The 22,111-nt window shown below is 34.8% G+C and overlaps 1 protein-coding gene across 1 annotated transcript; it reads right to left on the minus strand.

Annotated features, from left to right (window-relative positions):
• Positions 1–16,400: 16,400 nt before the first annotated feature.
• LOC149148150 (uncharacterized) lies at positions 16,401–16,856 on the minus strand. Its single transcript, XM_089442087.1, has one exon. It carries the CDS (start codon positions 16,854–16,856, stop codon positions 16,401–16,403), a length of 456 nt encoding a protein of 151 aa, XP_089298213.1.
• Between the last annotated feature and the right edge of the window lie 5,255 nt (positions 16,857–22,111).

A 22,111-nucleotide genomic window follows, 5' to 3' on the forward strand; every position in this document is an offset into this window, starting at 1 on the left:
ATATATATATATATATATATATATATATATATCATTGACATTGTACAACATGTGAATACATACCAGAATCATATTTCGAAATAGAAAACATATACCCATAGAACACATTCTCTCTATAAAATTATTTTTGTTATAAATAAGTTTTTAAATGTTATATATATATATATATATATATATATATATATATATATATATATATATATATATATATATATATATATATATATATATATATATATATATATATATATATATATATTTATTTATTGTACAAGTGAATACATGCCAAAATCATATTTCGAAGTAGAAAACGTATGCCCATAGAACACATTCTCTCTATAAAATTATTTTTGTTATAAATAACCTTTTAAATGTTACATATATTTTTTGTTATTAATATTTAAAACGTTACTTGTCAACTCCATATTAAAAAATGAATAAATTATAAATTTATCTAACAACTTATTAATGCTCGATTACTCTATCTCTATATAAGGTGGATATAAAATTAATGTAAAAATTGAAGTATTTTATTTATGAGCGATATTGATTTTTTTGTTGTTATTACTATTTTTTAATTTGTTATTTAAGTATTATTTTATTATTTTTAAATGTAATGTTACTACAACGTATCCCCATATTAGACTATAGAGCTTCACATTCACATTTCTCATTATATATCCAACAGAGATCCATCTTAACTTTGTATCTAACAAACAACAAGATGGAATGAATCTTTCGAGATGCAAAGCTCCTTTTGACATCAGAACTTGTAGAAAAGTTTACAACTCCAAAGATTTGATTTCTATCTACTCTTGGTAGATCTTAAGCTAAGATGGAACTATGCAAGTTTTGAATAACATATTAATAAATGTTTTAAATCTCTATATATAGTGATATTTATTTATTTTTCTTCTTATTAGTTTTTAAAAAATATTATATATGAACTTCATATTAATAAATTGCACATCTTCTTCATATTTGAAAAGTGAAAATACAAGAAAACTTTAATTTAAATTATTTTTTTTCTATATATAAAGTGATATAAAAATATGTTATTTACCTCAAGGAAAAATGACAATTTTATTGAAAAGAAAAAAATTACATTTTGTAGATGCTAAAAATCATTCGAGTAGACTAGCCTTAGCTGGTACATAAAAAAGAAAACTCGGAAAGAAATAAGACTAAACTAGTCTTTTCTACTCTTCTTTTTCTACATTTTTCGTCAACCACTAGTGTTGGGAGTCGAAGATACAGTGACCATTTGATGTGATTATTTATTTATAGAAGTTTATTTATCAGAATTCCAGCTCTCTAATGCATGAATTCTTTTGGTGTTGCTTGATTCTTTTTTATGTTTAGCCTTTTAGATCTGCTATTGATGAATTGTAGCAATTTTTATTTTAGACAAAGTTGGAAACATCACAACTACCTTCTCCACGCTTCTCTTCTCTATAATTTCTTGGGAATTCTGATCAACAATATTTGTAGTATTCTTAGGGATTACTTCTTCCTTTGATTCATCATTCTTTGAATCTCAGAACTGACATCCCTTTGGCTTTTGGGCTTGTCTGTTTTTTCTTTTGGGGTCTTTCTTTGCCTAAGGATACAAGTTTTGAATATGCCTAGTTTGAAGACAAATACGACATATGAATGTCGTATTTTCACAATCTATAGAATGGGACCATACAAGTTCTTATGGACCATAATAATTTGATCAAGTAAACCTTTATTAAGGTCTACCTATACACAAATCCTTCCAAAAGTGAAATTCCTTTTGTGACTCTATCCGCATCCACCTTTAGGAACTCTCCCAAAGAATTGTTGATTCCTTCTAACGCTTTGTGATGCAAAAAAATGTAGGGGGGGTTATGTAACCTAACCCATAAAGTAACTTTGGATATCATCATGTTATTTACATCAAAGATGAAAAACCATGGGACCATAAAAAGATCCACACTACCCCAAAACAATCATCATTATTTTAAAATGTAATCCAAATCTTTTGTTGTATCAAACTTGACATTGGAAAATTCCCCTCAGGCATAAGTAAATATCATAATTTTCAATCCAAGTGGAAAATATCCAATTATGTAAATCCTCCTTCTTGGGTCAGAAACTATTAAATCTATAACTACTTTGGAATGAAATTTCGAGTATTTCTCAGTCACCTTTGGAAGGTTTACTGTCATGGTACTTGATTCATTTGTTCCACAATATAGGGACCACGAATATTGGGGAGATGAACAATAATTTTGTTTCTTTCAAACCTTCCTTTTACCACATCCTTGAAAGATGGTCGACCTTTAAAGCTTAGGGTTACTGGATCTAAGACATCTTCCACATAACCTTAGGTTTAATATGATAGAAGAGTCACATTGAGTACCATAATCCTGCAACTTGGAATCATCCTACATTGATTTCCTTACCTAAATCAGTCTTTGAAATTTTCTTCAATTACCCTTGTTCTATTAGGGCCATCAAGGTCCTATAGATCCACCACTAGAATGCTCTCCGAGTAAGACACCTCACAGAAATGGGGGTGTTCAATGATAGGTAGGATATATTTACCCTCCACCTCACTTATGTTCACTCCATTGGGCAATAGCTTTTCTATAATGACACTGAGGTCACTCTAAATGTCTCCTGATTTAGATCACATTTCTCTGAACCACTACACAGAAGAAGATGTTTCCAATTGGTTTCTTCTAAGAAATAAATTTTAGTACTCTACATGGAATGGAAGTACAGGAGCATTCTTATTTAGTGCGCAATTACTATTATATTACGACATATTTTTTACATCCCACATTTTATATAAAAATTTGTGGGTTAATTTTATTTCATTTTAAGGAGTTAGTTTTTTATTTAATTTTTTTTGCTAAGTTATTTTTATATTTTAATAGGAGGGAGATATGTAATTTATTTGTTGTTTGTTAAAATATAGGATATATGTAATTGTTTCATTGTTTAATAATGAAAGGATGATTAATGTAATAATAATAAAGAAATAAATTGTGAGTTTGACTTGGATAAATTTGATCTATTTAAGCACTTAAGATGGATCTTTTATATTAACTTGTGAAAGATATTTTTGAATATTAAAATATTTTTATATTTAAAAAATATTTTAATATTCAAAAACAATTTTCGCAATTTATCCATCGTAAGTGCTTCAAGGGATGCACCTCTATCTAAAGCCTTGATAGATTTGGATTTAAATGGATTTAGGTTGGTTAATATTCTGTATTATATTATTACATTAAATTAAGACTAAGATGATTAAATATTTGTTAATGCCCTCTCAATTGCACCTACGAACATTACTTGCCTAAGAATAATGTGTTACTTCCTAACTTGATAAGTAAATGGAAAAAAATAAGGAAATTCTTCTAAAAATGTAACAAGACATAAAATATAGAATTATGGTTTACCCAAATGTGAGATGAGAGTTACCATATTATAAGTGGATCCCATGCAACACATCCCTTACTATTAAAAAATGATGGCAAAAAATAAGGAAATTCTTCTAAAAATGTAACAAGACATAAAATATAGAATTATGGTTTACCCAAATGTGAGATGAGAGTCACAATATTATAAGTGGATCCCATACAACACATCTCTTATTATTAAAAGAGGATGGAAAAAAATAAGGAAAATAAGGAAATTCTTCAGAAATATTTATACACTCACTTTCATCCAGTTAAATACCCACCTTTAATTGCCATTTATATACACTTCTTCATTATTTACTAGTAGAGCTTAGTAACTTATTTATGTAGTGTCACAAAAACCAAGAGAGTGAAAGGGTGAACATGCTTTTAGAGTAATTGTAAATATATAGAGCTAGAGCTCAATAACATATTTTTGTTGTGTTCAAAAAAACCCAAGAGAGTGAAAGGGCGAACTTGCTTTTTGAGTAATTGAAATTATATTTGAATGGTATATTTTTTATCTATTTGTTGCTATTAAAAGTGGGGTTTTTTCTATTGGAAAATTACATAACTAGAGAATTCATATTTATTTTTATATCTAAACATTCTTTAAGGTGCTTCAAAGCCTCGAAATATATGTAAAGCATGTTATAGGTTTTTAGTTGTTACATGGTATTTTAGAATAATAAAATATAACATTAAAATCCAATATAGGTATTAATATGAAAAATAATAGATGTACATATGCATGTTTCAAAAACTCAAATAGATATCTTGACATTGTTTTGAAACATTGTATTGTTAAGACATAAAAGGATGTATCTAGATTTTTTAGTTTGTATATTGTTATAGTTAGTTATCTTGTTTCTTGAGCTTTCTATAAATAAATGGTGCAAAATATTTTGAAATGTCCAACAGTTCTTCCACTAGGTTTTCAATAGATGGACATTGGGTGTACTATTAAGGCACTTCCTGATGTTAAGTCACTACTTAAATCTCATTGGGTGTATTGTTAAGCCACTCTTTGATCTTAAGGTTACTAGCTTAAAACCTATGGGTATTAAAATCTATCTAGCTATGTTGTGAATGTACTTAATCTATAGATATATTTAATGTTAAAAAAATATTGCAAGAAAAGCTAAATTTGAATTTAGCCTTAGTCAAATTGAGAAAATCGAATTTCCACATCAACAAGACAATGTGGAGGTGGTTAACTAGTGTTACATGGATCTTGTACTCAGTTAGCCAAGAAAATTTGAGTTAGAGGGTTTGGAGTTCAGATATGCATTTGTCATTGCTAACTTTTAGCAATCCAATTTAGTTAGTTTTAGTTGCGTTCAGTTAACTAGCCTCTAGCTATTTATAGAGTGAGTTGAAGGTTAGTTGTGTAATGGGATAATAGTCTAACTCAGATATTTTTCATTTAACTGATCAATCAACCCAAAATAGCTAGTGCATGCAAATAATTCAAGTTCCTCAACTCAAGTGGAGATGACAAAGAAGTGTAACATCAGCGTGGACTAGTTTTGAGTGTATAGGTGTTGAATGAGTCAGAAGATCAATCCTTGGGAATTACAAAATCAATTTGGAGGAAATTCCAATTTTTAGGGGGCTAATTTCCTCAGGATTTTTGCATCCTGAGGAAATAGGAGGCTTAATGAGAAAATAATTGGCTAAGTGTTGGCCAAAGTTTCTCATTCACAAGAGAGAACAATTATTATTTTGTAGCTTTGAGCTCAAGGATGAATCTTGTAATTGAAATAGTTTCTATATTCAACTAATTAATTCAAAGAGGCTTAAGGGGTTTTTCCTACTTGGGTTCCCCTAGAAATCATTGTGTATTTTTTGTTTTTGTTATTTCATGTCTATGCGTGTTGTTCTAAATTGTAGTTTCCATTATACATATCAATATGGTAGAATGATGTCTCTTGTTTTTCAATTTTAAATATTAAGAAGCTGAAATTTCTATCAAATTTCGACATGTTATCAGAGCCCTAAAATCACATTAGAACCAGTATTTTGAACTTATTTCTTAGGAATTTTATTTAGTAGCTTCAGTGCAACAAGTTTTCTTCAAGATTGGGAGAATGTCTTTCAATGGAGTGAGATTGGAGTATGCCTTGGAGGGTACCTCAAATTCCATAGTCTGGAAGAATCAAATGGAAGCAGTGTTTTATGAAAATGGTGTGTTAGAATATCTTAAAACTAACATTGAAAAACCACAACAGTTTGAGGCACAATAATTATATCAATGAAGAAGGACATTGCAAAGGGCAGGAGAATTGTTCTGGAAGGTATGGGAGATCACATGGTCTCAAATTTCCATCGAAAAGAGACACCATTTTTTATGTGGAAGACACTGACTCAGCTATTAAAAAATAGAAGTGACCATAGAGAATTGGCCCTATAAGACAAACTTCAAAACATAAGAATGCAAAAGAATGATAATATTCCACAATATATCTCTAGGTTTTCTCAAGTTTGTAATGATCTTGGAGGGGTTGGGGTGAGTTTTGCAGAAGATCGCTTGCTGAGCCTAGATCTTCTAGGCCTTCCAAAATCATCACATCTACCAAGACTCTGTGAACGGAAGGGAAAAATTATTGAATTGGGAAAGGTTGTGGTATTATTTGGTTCAAGAAGAGTTTGGGAGAAATAACAGAGATGGAACATCATCCAAAGTTGAGGATAAAGATAATTTTTTCTTGGTTGGAAAGGGGAAGAAGGTTAAAGGGAAGAAGACCGATAGAAAACCTGAATCTAACCAAAATAATGGCAAGAAGAAATAATTGAGCAAGATAAAATGCTCCCACTACCATGAATTCAGGCACTATGCAAGTAAATGTTTGCACAAGAAGTCTACCAAGAAGCCTTAAGGAGGAGAAGGAGGTGAAGAATTAGGTTCATAATTCGAATTCAACTTCACGCTAATAGCATGCATGTACAACACTATTGTGGGGAGTGTTTGGAACCTTCATTCTGGTGTCTCGTTCCATATGATATAGTGCAAGGAGTTTTTTAGGTGCCTCGCGGAGAAGGAGCTCCAGATGCATATCGAAATGGGGCATGATGGGAGTTAGAATGCTATCATAATTGGTATTGTCACCTTTGAGAGGGATAAAACCTCTGCTCCTTGCCTCAAAGATGTTATATTTGTACCTTAGCTGAAGAAGAACCTGATATTTGTAACAATATTTTAGGATCGTGGCTTTGATGTTATTTTTAATAAAGGGAAAGACTTTGTGAGACATGTAGCTACTAGGAAGTAAAGAAAATCGAGGTTCGAGTGAAGAACCTATAGAAACTTGAGGAGGGAGATTGCAATGCATTGAGAAATAAGGCTGAAAAGGTGAAAACTCGAGATGTTGGAGAACTCTAGCACAAGATATTCACTCATCTACTGATCAAAATCTGGATTAGGGGAAAAACATAGCTCAAATTTGAAAGTTCTCAAAATCAATCGATTCCTAAGCGACCATGTTCGTCTCAATGATACGATCCAAATGCAATTTGTTTCACTCAAAATGGAGTTCGTCTGAGGAAGTTAGAGCGCGCTAACCATTTCACCAAACAAACAAAAAAATGCAAGTATTTCCGAGTCAACAGTCCATACTACTAACGTGGAAGGTGACTGTGCAGGTCAAAGGTGGTCAACACCCAATGAGAGCTCACAAAGTGTCACCTTATGGTTATTTTCCATTTGGGTGATGTGGCGCAATTCTGTTGGTTTTGGATGGGCCAATGAGAGGTCGCCATACGGTATGCCTAGAGGCAACCACGTGGTACCTCCGAAATGGCCGAATAGTGTAAATGTGTTTTGGAAACAAATTTAGTAGTAGTTGGTAGGGTCATATAATAATAGGATTCATAATTTCGAATTAGCTATGGATAGTCTTGTAATATTGTACATACTTTTTCCTTCTGCAAAATGTTTTCCATATTAAAAATTAAAAAATGTGAAGAGGGTATGTCCTAAAGGAAAAAATAATACGAAAAGTCAAAAAAATGAAAAAAATATGAACCCCAAACAAAAACAATCATGAAAGTGTGAAAATTCAAGTGCCACTACTTTTTACTTTAGTGGAAAAATAATGGTTGTCTGCAACTTGTCATAAATTCCACATCCCATGATAGTCAAAAAGTTTAATCTTGATGAGTTCAAGTGGTCCGCGGTTCGACCCTATGCGCTCGTCACTATGCACACTTACTCGTACCTCGCAGCCTAAGATGTTGCCTTCGCGCATCCCTACTCAGGGGCCGAACTCTATTATTACCCATGTCCTTACTAGTATTCCTCTGTTAGTTGATTAACTTAGCCTACTTGTATGCTTTAAGTTATACATAGTAATATAAATCATTCATACAAGTGCGCACAATAAATAAATAGTATAATTGCAATTTATATCAAACATGTAATAAATCAAGAATAGATACACAGAATTATGATAAAACTTCTCTTTATTATTTTCTTCCTCGGTTACAGACTCAACTCTACCCTGCACACTCAGTTACAGGGGTCTGCGCACTCAGCTACGGACTACTAAGCCTATGTGCACTTAGATGTAGAGCCTACTCCTACCCTACAACCCAAGACACACTTACATACTTAAACTCTTTCTCTTCTCCTCTACTTTTAGATCTATTACTTCGTTACTTTTACACTTAGAGCCTCGCTCTATTTATACAATCCCATGGTCCGTGGAGCATGGGTAGGTCGACATTACATTTAGAAGACTAGGGTAGACAACCTTGTGATTCTATCATACATTTGGCACCCCGCGCCCGCAATTCGCGGATATTTTACAACAAGATTAGATCAAAACTTTGGCCTTGAGCCCCAAAACATGCCTTGGGGGGATTCCATGCCCAACACATTATTTGGTCTTCCTTTCCATAGTTCGTACGGAGTCATGTTACAGTTGTTCCTGAGTAGGCCTCTGTTTAAGATGAATATGAAAGTATCAATTGCTTGAACCAAGAATTTATCATCTAATTTTGATCCCTTTAACATTATTCTAGCCATTTCATGTATGGTTTTGTTTTTCCTTTCAGCAACTCCATTCTGCTGTGGTGTTTTGGCTGTTGAGAAATGTCTTTTTATTCCATTTTCTTCACAATATTTTTGAAATGATTTGGATGTGAATGCTCCTCCATTATCTGATATCATACATTTGATCTCGAAATCAATTTCATTTTTGACCAATTCCTTGTTGTGATTTTGAAACACTCGAGTGCCTCAGACTTTTTCTTTAGGAAATCAACGACTGTCATTCTGGTGTAATCATCTAACATTAGCATAAAATATAATTCACCGTCTAAGACATTTGTTCTCATAGGAACACATAGATCAATATGTATTAATTCCAATGGACATGACACAAAGTGTTCCTTTGTCTTGAACTCATTTTTTTTTGTTTTCTGTATCGACAAGATTCACATTTCGTTTTGGAAGGTTTCAAAATTTTCGACATTTCCCTAACTACTTCCTTTTTGTTGATCTTCACCAAATTGTCGAAATTTATATGTGCCATTAATTTATGCCATAACGAGATCTAACCTCCTTTTGCCAAGAAACACCCTTTAGGTGTCTAATACAAAATGTATATGTCATTTGGATCCCTTCTTGCTATAGCCACAATTTTACCAAACTTGCCTTTCCTGATTTCACATTTCTTTGAGTTGAATAGCATCGTGTTCCCTTAATCACGCATCTGTCCAACATTGAGAAAATTGTGATTCATATTTTCGACCAATAACACATCCTTTTCTAATGCATCCTTGATTCCAAGAGTGATTGTACTTGTTACTATGATGTTTCAAGACTTGTCATTTATAAAAGACATTGTTCCATGCTTCATTTATTTCAAGGATATGAATTTATTTTTATTTGTAGTCATATGCATTGAGAAATAGATGTCAACATACCACATGTTTCTGTTACTTTGAGCCTTGAGAGTGAGAGCACACCTTTCAGTCTTCTTTTTCGATATTTTTTAATTTTGGTTTTGCATGAACTCCTTTGGATAGCTTCCAAGTCTGCAATCTTTAATGAGGTGTCCAAAATTGTTACATTTGTAACCTTCGACATCATCTCAGAGGTAATAAAATCTGTTGATATCCTGCTGAGTTTTAGAATATCCATTTTTGAAAGATATGCTGGAATAATTTTCATACATGCGACATTCTATAGCTCTATATACAAACCTTCCACATGAATAATAGTGACCATAAAAGATAGGTTGATACCTAGGAGGAAATCTTCTTTGAGGAATTGTCTTCCAAGGTTCTTCCTGCGAGTCTTGATCTCTTGATCTAGATGGGGGATCACAAGGAACTAAAGCTAACCTCACTAGAAAATTACAGTACCATCAATCAAAATTTATACAGTGACAATGTTTGCATTTCAAATGTTCTAATAGCTCTTAGAGTGACGGTTGTAGCAGTATAGTTCCTATTTTCTTCTAAGAAAACATGTGTATTAACCATTGATGCAATAAACACGAGGAAAATGTGTAAGGAAATCTGGTATAAGTATTTTTTTGCAACATGTTCTTATAGTTAGGGTCTTTGACTGGTGTGTTCACGAATCATGTTGGTATCTGAAGGTGTAGACAATAATACATTGTAAAGCAGTGGGTAGAATTACCATTGATTTTTTCTATGGTATGGTCACATCACCCATACATAGTGGGATCACAATTATTGTTATATGGATGTTTGTATGATAGTTGTTTGATTTCATAATGACAGTAACCTTAGGGATAATGATGTAGTGATGTATGGATGTCTATTGGTTTAACGAAGTGATGCATGGTTGAGTGATAAAAGATTACGTGTAGAAAACTAACTTGTTTAGACAATGCAGTTGAACTTAAGAATTACTCTGTAATTCATATTGTTAAAGGTTGGACTAGGGTTTGAAAGTGTAGGAACCTTGATGATGGGGATGTAATCTTATGGATATGAAATTTATGACATGACAATGACTCTATGACATGACAGTAGCTTTCATAACCATCACCTTGATATATATATATATATATATATATATATATATATATATATATATATATATATATATATATATATATATATATATATATATATATATATATATATATATATATATATGAGAGAGTGTGACCATGATGTATATGGAGTAACCTTTATGATGGATGGTAGTTACCTTATTATTCTGGAAGTTTCTTTGTTACATAACAACAACCTTATTGCTTGATAGTATCTTGATATTATGATAGTGACCTTCACATTGAGATGGCAGAGATGGATTAAATTGTGAGGACGATACATTAGAGAAATTTCGAGGTAGAAAATGGACTTTAAAACAAAAATGTACAACCAACATCAGCGTTATAAGAACCAATGGAATTTAAGATAATGATGTCAACAATGGGGGATGATTTATCATGTTTTGAGTAAAAAGGTAGAATGATAAAAAAAATTAAAAAAACTGAAAAAATTTGTTGTTTCAACTTTTATTATCAACCTTTCTCCTTACAATTTTACTCAAATTTTGAGTGAGATCAGTCATTGGATGTAGAATTTAATTTTCATCGAAGGAGTACCCATGTTGAATAGTTTCAATGGATCCCACTACATAAAAGATGAGAAATACATGAAAATCGTGATTGCAATCATTTCTCATTTTTTTTGTAGTGGAATTCATCAAAAGTAATCAAAATGGTCACTCCTTTAATGCAAAATTAAATTATGCATCCAATGAGTGCCCCCACTTGAAATTTGGATAAAATCGTAGGAAGATAAGTTGAAAATACATGTTGGAAAAGTAGTTTTTTCATTTTTCAATCCAAAATTTGATGACATAATTTAATATAATTTTATTATTTCAACTATTATTTTAGAATTTTCCTGAGGAGGCTCATTTTATACCTCAAATTTTCTCTCATGCTTGGTTGATTTGGGTTTGGTAGCAATAGCAACGGGAGAAATGAGTGACACTAGTAGAAACAGTGACAACAATATCAACAATGGCAATAAGATAGTAGTATCAACACTGGATAGTTGGAGTAGTAGTAGTAGCAGTGGATATTTGGAGCAGTGGAAGTTGTAGCATTAATAACAGCAGTGAGCAGTAGTGCAACATAGGAAACAATGGACAATAACATCAATGCATAGTAGGAGTATCAATTGTGGCAAGTAGTAGAAATGGACAATAGTGGTAGAGTTAATGTAGTAGGAGGGGGAGGAACTTGTGATATAAAGATGATTATAGTTGGTTCATTTTCCCTATTATGGGAGCCCAAAATTTCTTAGGAAGAAAATTCTTCCTTCCATCCTTGCTAGTAAAACCCCTTGGGGAGTCTTGTACTTATTTCTAGTTTAAATGGTAAATTTGTATGTACATTATACATAACAAAGAACTTGATCGAGACGTAATTATTGTGTGTTTATGATGGAAACCCAGCCCACTTGGTGTAGCTTTTGCGCTTTACATGATATTTGGTTTGTTGCTGTGGCGGTGAACTGTTGTCTTTCCCGCGGCTCTGTAGTTGTGGTAGCTGTGCATTGAATGCAAACTTAAATGTGACAGTACCCTGCCTTGGTAAACTATACAACCCTAATCTTCATGCGCCTTCTCGACTCTTCTCTGTTTATCGTTCTGTTGGCTCCGAGGGTTTGCGAGCTCTGCGTAGGGAAAAATGATGGGTGCGCTGTGCTATGGTTCCTTCGCCGTCTGGTAACGTTGCCTTGTCTGTGGCTGCAAGCACAGGAATATCCGGGAAGCGACTTCAGTTTTTGATACAGGTAAAATGTTTCTCCATGCTTCAATTTTTTTACTTGCTCCTCGTTCTGGGTCTAACCCCAAATTGTTCCTCCTCTCTTCAGTTGCTCTGTGGCGTACTCTGCTTCAAAAATATGGCTTCTCCTCTCGCGTTATCCAAGTAAGGGTTTTTTTTTTTTTTTTTCGTTATCAGTCTTTATGTTGATTTTAGAGGGTTTCGTCCCTTTGAGCTTTTCTGTGGCTCGAACTCATTCACGCCTGGTTCTTGCATGTCCTCTCAGGCGACCTGGACGGCGCAAGCCCCTGTGTTCAACGACATTTGGTTGCGTATCTTTTGGTAGGCCTACAACCTGTTTTATTCTGCTGAATATGGGTCACTGTTCGAAGGACGACCCGTCCAATAGTTGGTTGTCCGGTCACTATGTGGTCCTCGGTTTGTCGTTGTCGTTCTGAGTTGAGTCCTATGTGTGGAAATGTGGCTTCAACGTAACCCTGTTACAAATCTGTTTCAAACCCTAACCTAGGGTTTTATGCTTGACCTGTATAATTGTAATTTCTGGTTGAATTTCCACTCACCGTGACTATGTTGGTCTCTGTATATGTGAGGGAACTCGACCCTATCGATTCTAGCTATGAATTGCTATTCTGGATAATGTAAATGAAATTCGTTTTTAATGAAAGAAAGTTATGGTGATTGATACTTGTGATGTCTTCGCTTGTCTTTCGGTTACGTTGTCGGGCATTCAATTTGTTTGCTTGTCTTTCATTTAATGGTTGTGCATTGAACATATTCGCTCATTCGTAATTGTATTGTTGTGCGCTTGTATATAAGCATGACTGCTTGTCTTGTGGCCTGGAATTTATTTAAGATTCTATCTGCTTGTCTACAATTTAACTGTAATTCGTACTTGTACAATAGCCATGACAGTGTGCTTAGTTTATAATAATACAAAGGTCTGTTAAATGATGAAAAACATAAGAATGAGAGATCAACAAATAATTTAGAAAGTAATTTTGATGGACAATACTTTTCTGGTTTTGAATGCTTGACAATTCTATTAGTAAATTTACTCAGCCTATTCTCTTCTGAACTGACCCTCCTTTCCAGTACATGTATTTTTTGCTTTTTAGCCTTTGTCTTCAGATAAGGCTTACAGTTTGTCTTTTTCTGTTACAAAGACAGTTACATAACTTCTGTTTCTATCTGTAACTATAATCATTTTGACATTACAAGACTTGTAGGACAATTAAGAGTTATTTCTCCTAATTACATAAACTACCTTTTAATCAACAATGAAACTACAGTAATCCTAAACTGGAAAAGTAAAGACATCTAACTGTTGCTGACTTGTAAAATAAAGTAAAAGAAAAAATTATTCCCAATAGAATTTTAACAGTTCAGTTCCTCGCTTGTGAACCTGGTTGGAGTCCTTTCTGCCTCGTCACTGTGAGCTGGATGCTCCTGCATCAGGCTCCCGGGGTGAGAAAAGATCATGACTCTGGTTCATGAGCTCCTCCATTGATGTCCCTATTCGTTCAATCTGCCTAGCGTCAAGCCATGAGCTGTCCTCAATCAGACGGTTCTTCCACTTGACCAGGTACAGAAAATATTTTTTCCGCCGAGTACGCCTAACTACCTGAGTTTCGAGGATGCTTTCGATCTCAGGAGGTTGGACATAAGGCATTTGTTTCTTCCAACTTTCTCCGTCTTCCTGGGTGTTCCACGTGGATTTTCAGGGTTCATCCTTCTTCTCTTCCAACAGATCGCCTATATACGGAAACAAATTTGCAACATTGAAGATAGGTGATATGCTTACTCAGGTGGTAGTTGTGTTTCGTAGGCATTCGCTGAAAACTTCCGCAAGATCTTACAAGGCCCTATCTTCTTGTATTTCAGTTTATTGTACGTACCTTTAGGGAACCGCTCCTTACGTAAGTGTACCAAACTTCATCCCCTACCTCAAAATGAACTTCTCTTCTCCTCAAATCTGCATGTCCCTTATACTTCGAGCTCTTGTCCTGTAATTTTGCCTTCACCTATTCGTGTAAATCCCTCATTGCATTTGCAAAATATTTTCCATCCGCACTCCGTCGTTCCTGTAACCCAAGATCCCGAAGCTCATGCACTCCACGAGAGTGCATGCCATAAAGAATCTGGAAGGGACTGAGACCCGTGCTACGATTTGGCGAATCGTTGTAAGCAAACTCTGCTTGCACTAGCACTCGGTCCCACATTCTAGAATTTTCTCGGACTAAGCTGCGTAACAGATTTCCTAGACTTTGTTCACAACTTCTGTTTGCCCGTCGGTCTGCGGGTGGTAAGCAGAACTGTAGTTTAATTGGGTGTTCATCTTTTTCCACAAGGTACGCCAAAAATGTCCCGTGAACTTCACGTCTCTGTCTGATAGGATGGTTGTTGGTAACCCGTGTAATCTGACAATCTCATTAAAAAACAAGTGGGCCACGTAAGTGGCATCACTAGTTTTCCGACAAGGTACAAAATGTGTCATTTTCGAGAAACGATCTACCATTACCATTACCGAATCATATCCTTTCTGTGTTTTTGGCAGTCCCAACACGAAATCTAAACTCACTGAATCCCAAGGTCTGCCTGGAATAGGCAATGGCGTATACAATCCTGTGTTTTGGCTATGCCCCTTCACTAGTTGACACACCTTACACTTAACCACAAAATGTTGTACGTCCCGTCGCATTCTTGGCCAAAAATAGAAGTGACTAAGTTGCTCCAAAGTCTTGTCAATACCAAAGTGTCCAGCCAAACCCCCACTGTGTTTTTCACGAATGATGTTCTCCCTCATAGAACAGCTGGGGATACACAGTTGTCCTCCATTAAAAAGCAATTTCTCTTGTATGTTATAGTCCAACCAAGGACTATTTCTTCTTATCAAAGGATGTTGGCCCGCCTCATAGGCTTCTCTGAAATCTGTGTCTGTCTTATAAAGATCCCGTAAATGTTCAAAGCCCAAAACCTGCACAGTGCTTTCCTGCAAAAGTAAAGCTTTTCTTCTCAATGCGTCGGCTACCTTATTCGCTTGCCCACTGACATGCTTCAACACAAAATTAAAACTCTCTAAGTACTCCACCCATTTGGCATGTTTATGATTAAGTTTGTGTTGTTGCATTACATATTGTAATGCAGAATTATCTGAAAACATCACGAACTCGTTCCCCAACAAATAGTGCCTCCAGTGCCTTAGCGCCTGTACCACTGCGTAGAATTCCTTGTCATACGAGGAGTACTTTTGCCTACTCTCATTCAGTTTTTCACTGAAAAATGCCACCGGTCTGTCCTCCTGACTGAGTACAGCCCCGATTGCTGTTCCACTAGCATCACAACGTACCTGAAATAATTTTTGAAAATCTGGTAGCCTGAGAATCGGTCTTTCTGTTATTTTCTTTTTCAATAGCTAAAAGCTCTTTTCTGCTGCTTCTGTCCATCGAAAAGGTTGGCTGGCCTTTTTGAAGGTCTCCAACATAGGAGCACAAATTCCGCTAAATTTTTTAATAAACTTCCTGTAAAAACTCGCTAATTCGTGGAAACTACGTACCTCAAATAAGTTCTTCGGTGACGGCCAATTTATGATTGCTGTCACTTTCTCTGGATCCATCTTTAATTCGTTCTTCGCTATCACAAATCCCAGATAAATTAATTCTTTCTGCAAAAACGTACATTTCTTCAAATTGATCAATAAATTGTTCTGTTGTAGCTTCTCCAACACTTTACGGACATGCCGGAAGTGTTCTTCTCATGTCTTACTAAAAATAAGTATGTCGTCAAAATAAACAATTACAAACTTCCCAATATATTCCTTTAACATCTCATTCATGAGTCTCATGAAGGTGTTGGGCGCATTTCTCAACCCGAACGGCATGACCAGCCATTCATATAAGCCCTCATTGGTTTTAAAAGTTTTCTTCCACTCATCTCCCTCACGTATCCGAATCTGGTGATATCCGCTCTTTAAATCTATCTTAGAAAAGTAAGCTGCCCCACTCAGACAGTCCATCATATCATCCATACGCGGTAACAGAAACCTACACCGTCTGGTGATTTTATTGATGGCCCTGGAATCAGTGCACATCCGCCATTCTCCTCCCTTTTTGGGGGCGAGAACTGTTGGTATAGCACATGGGCTCAAACTCTCCCTGATCAATCCTTTGTCCAATAGCTCCTGCACCTATTTTCTGATTTCTTCATTATCCTTGGGGCTCATTCGATAAGCTGCCTTATTTGGTAAGCTGGATCCTGGTATGAAATCAATATGGTGACTAATGCTCCGCTTGGGAGGTAACTTATCTGGAAAGTCGTCCACTACTATTTCTGTAAACTCTTCCAACATCTGTTGTATTTCTATAGGCGAATCTGTGATTTCTGTGTGCAACAAAACTGTCCTTGTCTTTCTGACTACAGCATAATTCATCTCGCTGTTTTGAACCTGCTTTAAAAATTGTTTTCCGCTCATAAGAAACGCCTTAGGTTCATTTACTTCAACTGCCTCTTTCTCTTCCCTGATAGGCACAAGGGTATGCCTAACCCCATCTTTTTCGAACTTATAACAGTTCAACACCCCATCATGTGTCACTTTTCTGTCATATTGCCAAGGTATGCCCAACAAGATGTGGCATATGTCCATTGGCATAATGTCGCAAATAATTTTGTCCTTATAACGTCCTATCTGAAATTCCACTTCACTCTGCTCATCCACCAGCAATTGGTGTCCCTTCTGTAGCCATGAAACTCAATATGGACTAGGGTGTTTCAGACGCTTCAGTCCTAACTTCTCCACCATCTCGACTGACACCAAATTTTCAGTACTTCCGCTGTCAATTATCATTTTACAGCACTTACCTTGCAATTTACAAACTGTCCTGAACGAAGCTTTCCGTTGCGTCTGCTCAATACTCTCATCAACTGGCTTCAACAACACCTTACGCAGCACTAAAGCTTCTCCTATTTCTGGGGCATTTTCTGCCTCTTGAGGGGGTGCTGCTGCTTCCTCCGGTTGCACCACATATGCGCCTCGCTGTCCAGTTGAACCTATTTCTGCGCACTCAAAAGAGCAGTGCCCCCACTTGTGGCATCTGTAGCACTGGTAACTAGCTCCCCTTCCACGGCCATTTCCTTTGCCGCGCTGAAACGATCTGCCACCTCTCGTTCCATCTCCTTTTTCTGCTGTTCCTGAAGTTCTCGAACTGCTGGCTTCCTCACTGTTGCTGGCAGTTCGGCCCCTACCATAGGATTGGCCTCTTCCTCTGTTAGACCCTCGTCCTCTCTGGGCATTCTGCCTTCGGTTAAGTTTTTCCTCTGCTTTGACCGCGCTCTGGTATGCCTCCTACGTATTGTTGGGAGACAAAATACTTATTTCATCCAAAATCTCCATCCTCAGCCCATTTACATATCTGGCTGTCCTTTCTGCTATATCCTTTGTGTATCCTGCTCGCAAATTTACTCGATAAAATTCCTCCGTATACTCTTTCACCGTCAGACCCCTCTATCTCAAATTCTGAACCTGCCTATGTAACGCAATTTGGTAATCTCTTGGCAGAAATCTGCCCTTCAATTTAGCTACCATCCTCGTCCAAGTATTTATCGGAGGTTTGTTCAATCTCTTCCTCTCATTCTAGACACTGTCCCACCACAGGGTTGCGTGTCCTTTCAGCTTTGTTGCTGCAAATTTGACCCTACGGTCTTCACTAATTTCCTCGCATTCAAAGTACTTGTCCATCTAGCTAATCTAATCTAATACAACATCAATCAATAAAATGCCATCGTAGGTTGGTAATTATGGTTTTGTTTTGCTATTTGACAATAATACAGACTTCAATAACTTCACTTTTGGTGAATCACCTTTAGCCCCATCTGCCGCTACTTCCACTTCTTCTTCACTCACATCACCTAACTCTGGATCTCTCCTCCTGCCTGCCTCTACTGCTTCCAATCGGGCAGTAAGAACTCTGAGTTCTTCTCTTAACACCTCATCTGCCATTCTACGGGCACCTCTACCTCGTCCTCGTCTACCTATATCCATTTCTCCCAAATCTCTTCAACTCAAACAGCTCTGATACCACTCTGATGGAAACCCAGCCCACTTGGTGTAGCTTTTGCGCTTTACATGATATTTGGTTTGTTGCCGTGGCGGTGAACTGTTGTCTTTCCCGCGGCTCTGTAGTTGTGGTAGATGTGCATTGAATGCAAACGTAAATGTGACAGTACCCTGCCTTGGTAAACTATACAACCCTAATCTTCACGCGCCTTCTCGACTCTTCTCTGTTTATCATTCTGTTGGCTCCGATGGTTTGCAAGCTCTGCGTATGAAAAAATGATGGGTGCGCTGTGCTATGGTTCCTTCACCTTCTGGTAACGTTGCCTTGTCTGTGGCTGCAAGCACAGGAATATCCGGGAAGCGACTTCATTTTTTGATACAGGTAAAATGTTTCTCCATGCTTCAATTTTTTTACTTGCTCCTCGTTCTGGGTCTAACCCCAAATTGTTCCTCCTCTCTTCAGTTGCTCTGTGGCGTACTCTGCTTCAAAAATATGGCTTCTCCTCTCGCATTCTCCAGGTAAGGGTTTTCTTTTTTTTTCGTTATCAGTCTTTATGTTGATTTTAGAGGGTTTCGTCCCTCTGAGCTTTTCTGTGGCTCGAACTCATTCACGCCTGGTTCTTGCAGGTCCTCTTAGGCGACCTGGACGGCGCAAGCCCCTGTGTTCAACGACATTTGGTTGCGTATCTTTTGGTAGGCCTGCAACCTGTTCTGTTCTGCTGAATATGGGTCATTGTTCGAAGGACGGCCCGTCCAATAGTTGGTTGTCCGGTCACTGTGTGGTCCTCGGTTTGCCGTTGTCGTTCTGAGTTGAGTCCTATGTGTGGAAATGTGGCTTCAACGTAACCCTGTTACAAATCTGTTTCAAACCCTAACCTAGGGTTTTATGCTTGACCTGTATAATTGTAATTTCTGGTTGAATTTTCACTCACCGTGACTATGTTGGTCTCTGTATATGTCAGGGAACTTGACCCTATCGATTCTAGCTATGAATTGCTATTCTGGACAATGTAAATGAAATTCGTTTTTAATGAAAGAAAGTTATGGTGATTGATACCTGTGATGTCTTCGCTTGTCTTTCGGTTACGTTGCTGGGCATTCAATTTGTTCGCTTGTCTTTCATTTAATGGATGTGCGTTGAACGTATTTGCTCATCCGTAATTGTATTGCTGTGCGCTTGTATGTAAGCGTGACTGCTTGTCTTGTGGCCTGGAATTTATTTAAGATTCTCTCTGCTTGTCTACAATTTAACTGTAATTCATACTTGTACAATAGCCATGACAGTGTGCTTAGTTTATAATAATACAAAGGTCTGTTAAATGATGAAAAACATAGGAATGAGAGATCAACAAATAATTTAGAAAGTAATTTTGATGGACAATACTTTTCTGGTTTTGAATGCTTGACAATTCTATTAGTAAATTTACTCAGCTTATTCTCTTCTGAACTGACCCTCCTTTCCAGTACATGTATTTTTGGCTTTTTAGCCTCTGTCTTCAGATAAGGCTTACAGTTTGTCTTTTTCTGTTACAAAGACAGTTGCATAACTTCTGTTTCTATCTGTAACTATAATCATTTTGACATTACAAGACTTGTAGGACAGTTAAGAGTTATTTCTCCTAATTACATAAACTACCTTTTAATCAACAATGAAACTACAGTAATCCTAAACTGGAAAAGTAAAGACATCTAACTGTTGCTGACTTGTAAAATAAAGTAAAAGAAAAAATTATTCCCAATAGAATTTTAATAGTTCAGTTCCTCGCTTGTGAACCTGGTTGGAGTCCTTTCTGCCTCGTCACTGTGAGCTAGATGCTCTTGCATCAATTTATCATTTGATTTTATGATGTTTATGTGTTTATGTTAATGCTTTGAATATTTAAGAATAATATAATGAATTGTGTAAAAGAAGGGAAATAATTATTCACCCCCTCCCAATATTTCTAACATTTTGGGGGGTAGTAATCATTAGTAAGTGTACACCTTTATAGTTTCACTCATATATAAGTGTTGAGTAAAACATAAATAATGGTGGGAAGTAACTAACGATAAATATGTTATTTACCTAAGTATGAACCATTGTCAAGGATTTTATTTTTCGATGGTTTTTCCTATAAACGTTAAGAATCAAAATTCAATAAACAAAAATAACTCCGAACTTTGATGTGATCACAAAAGTTGTTATTAATTTTAGTTCAACAATTATAAAAAAATATGAATTTATGTATGAATTATTTCTTGAGATTTATTATTTATATTATCATGGCAATGATCGCAGAATGAAGGAATGTGTTACTGTTTTTTACTTTAATAAATAGATAATAATTTAAATCTATCTATATGTTTTGAAATAAATTTTTAATGTGTCCACATCTAAATGTTTACACTCATTTATAAACACTACAACATCTCCATACGATATATATATATATATATATATATATATATATATATATATATAGAGAGAGAGAGAGAGAGAGAGAGAGAGAGAGAGAGAGAGAGAGATATATGAGAAAACTAAATGTTAAAATAAAATTTATTTTACATCCACACTTGTCAAATACCAAATAAAAAAAACGTTAAATTTTACTAATTAGTATAAAAAATTAAATGATTAAAATCCAAGTACATATCCTATAAAATTTAAATTTTATCTATATTCTTCAATAATTTTATTTTATAACTCATTAATAATTTAATTATTTTTATATACATTTCTTATCCTAATATTATTATAACTTTAAAAATTATTATTATTCTAATTACAACTATTCCATGCTACATATCTATCATAATCCATATGAATTATATATATATATATATATATATATATATATATATATATATATATATATATATATATATATATATATATATATATTTCACATCGAAATAGTTTATTTATGGGTCACACTCTACATATTAAAATCTTAATACATGCCCTAATAATATTTGGTAGTAAAAGCATATCTCCATAGGACTCTCTCTATATAAAATTATTTTTATTATAAATATATTTTGAAATTGTCATTATATATAGATTTTATAGATATCTAGAATGTTATATGTGAACTCCATATTAAAATATGAGTTAGTTATAAGACTATGTAAGAATACTTGTTAATCCAATAAGAATCGGATAAGATATTTATGTGTATATAAAATCCACATATATATATTTTTTTAGCTAATGAAATGTTGATTATGAAATTAATCACATCATTAAGTTATGATTGATGTTTTGAACCATCTAATGTAGTTCATCCTCAGGACAAAGGTGAAAAAATTCTATTCAAAAGTTTAAATAGTAAAGATGCATCTCGTTCAAGATCTATACACACACACACACACACACACACACACACACACACACATATATATATATATTGTACAAGTGAATACATGCCAAAATCATACTTCGAAGTAGAAAATGTATGCCCATAGAACACATTCTCTCTATAAAATTATTTTTGTTATAAATAAGCTTCTATAGGTTACATATATTTTTTGTTATTAATATTTAAAATGTTACTTGTCAACTCCATATTAAAAAAAATAAAAATTACAAATCTATCTAACAACCTATTGATGCTCGATTACTCTATCTCTATATAAGGTGGATATAAAATTAAGGTAAAAATTGAAGTATTTTATTTATGACCGATATTGATTTTTTTGTTGTTATTACTATTTTTTAATTTTTTATTGTAAGTACTATTTTATTATTTTTAAATGTAATGTTACTACAACATATCCCCATATTAGACTATAGAGCTTCACATTCACATTGCTCATTATATATCCAACAGAGATCCATCTTAACTTTGTATCTACCAAGCAATGAG

The sequence above is a fragment of the Pinus tabuliformis genome, chromosome 9, assembly GCF_031772625.1.
Source record: "Pinus tabuliformis cultivar Carrire ecotype Pingquan chromosome 9, CPIR1, whole genome shotgun sequence".
Lineage (NCBI taxonomy): Eukaryota > Viridiplantae > Streptophyta > Pinopsida > Pinales > Pinaceae > Pinus > Pinus tabuliformis.

Excerpts from the sequence above, each read along its gene's own strand:
- LOC149148150 (XM_089442087.1), bottom strand. The coding sequence starts at position 16,856 with ATGGACATATGCCACATCTTGTTGGGCATACCTTGGCAATATGACAGA.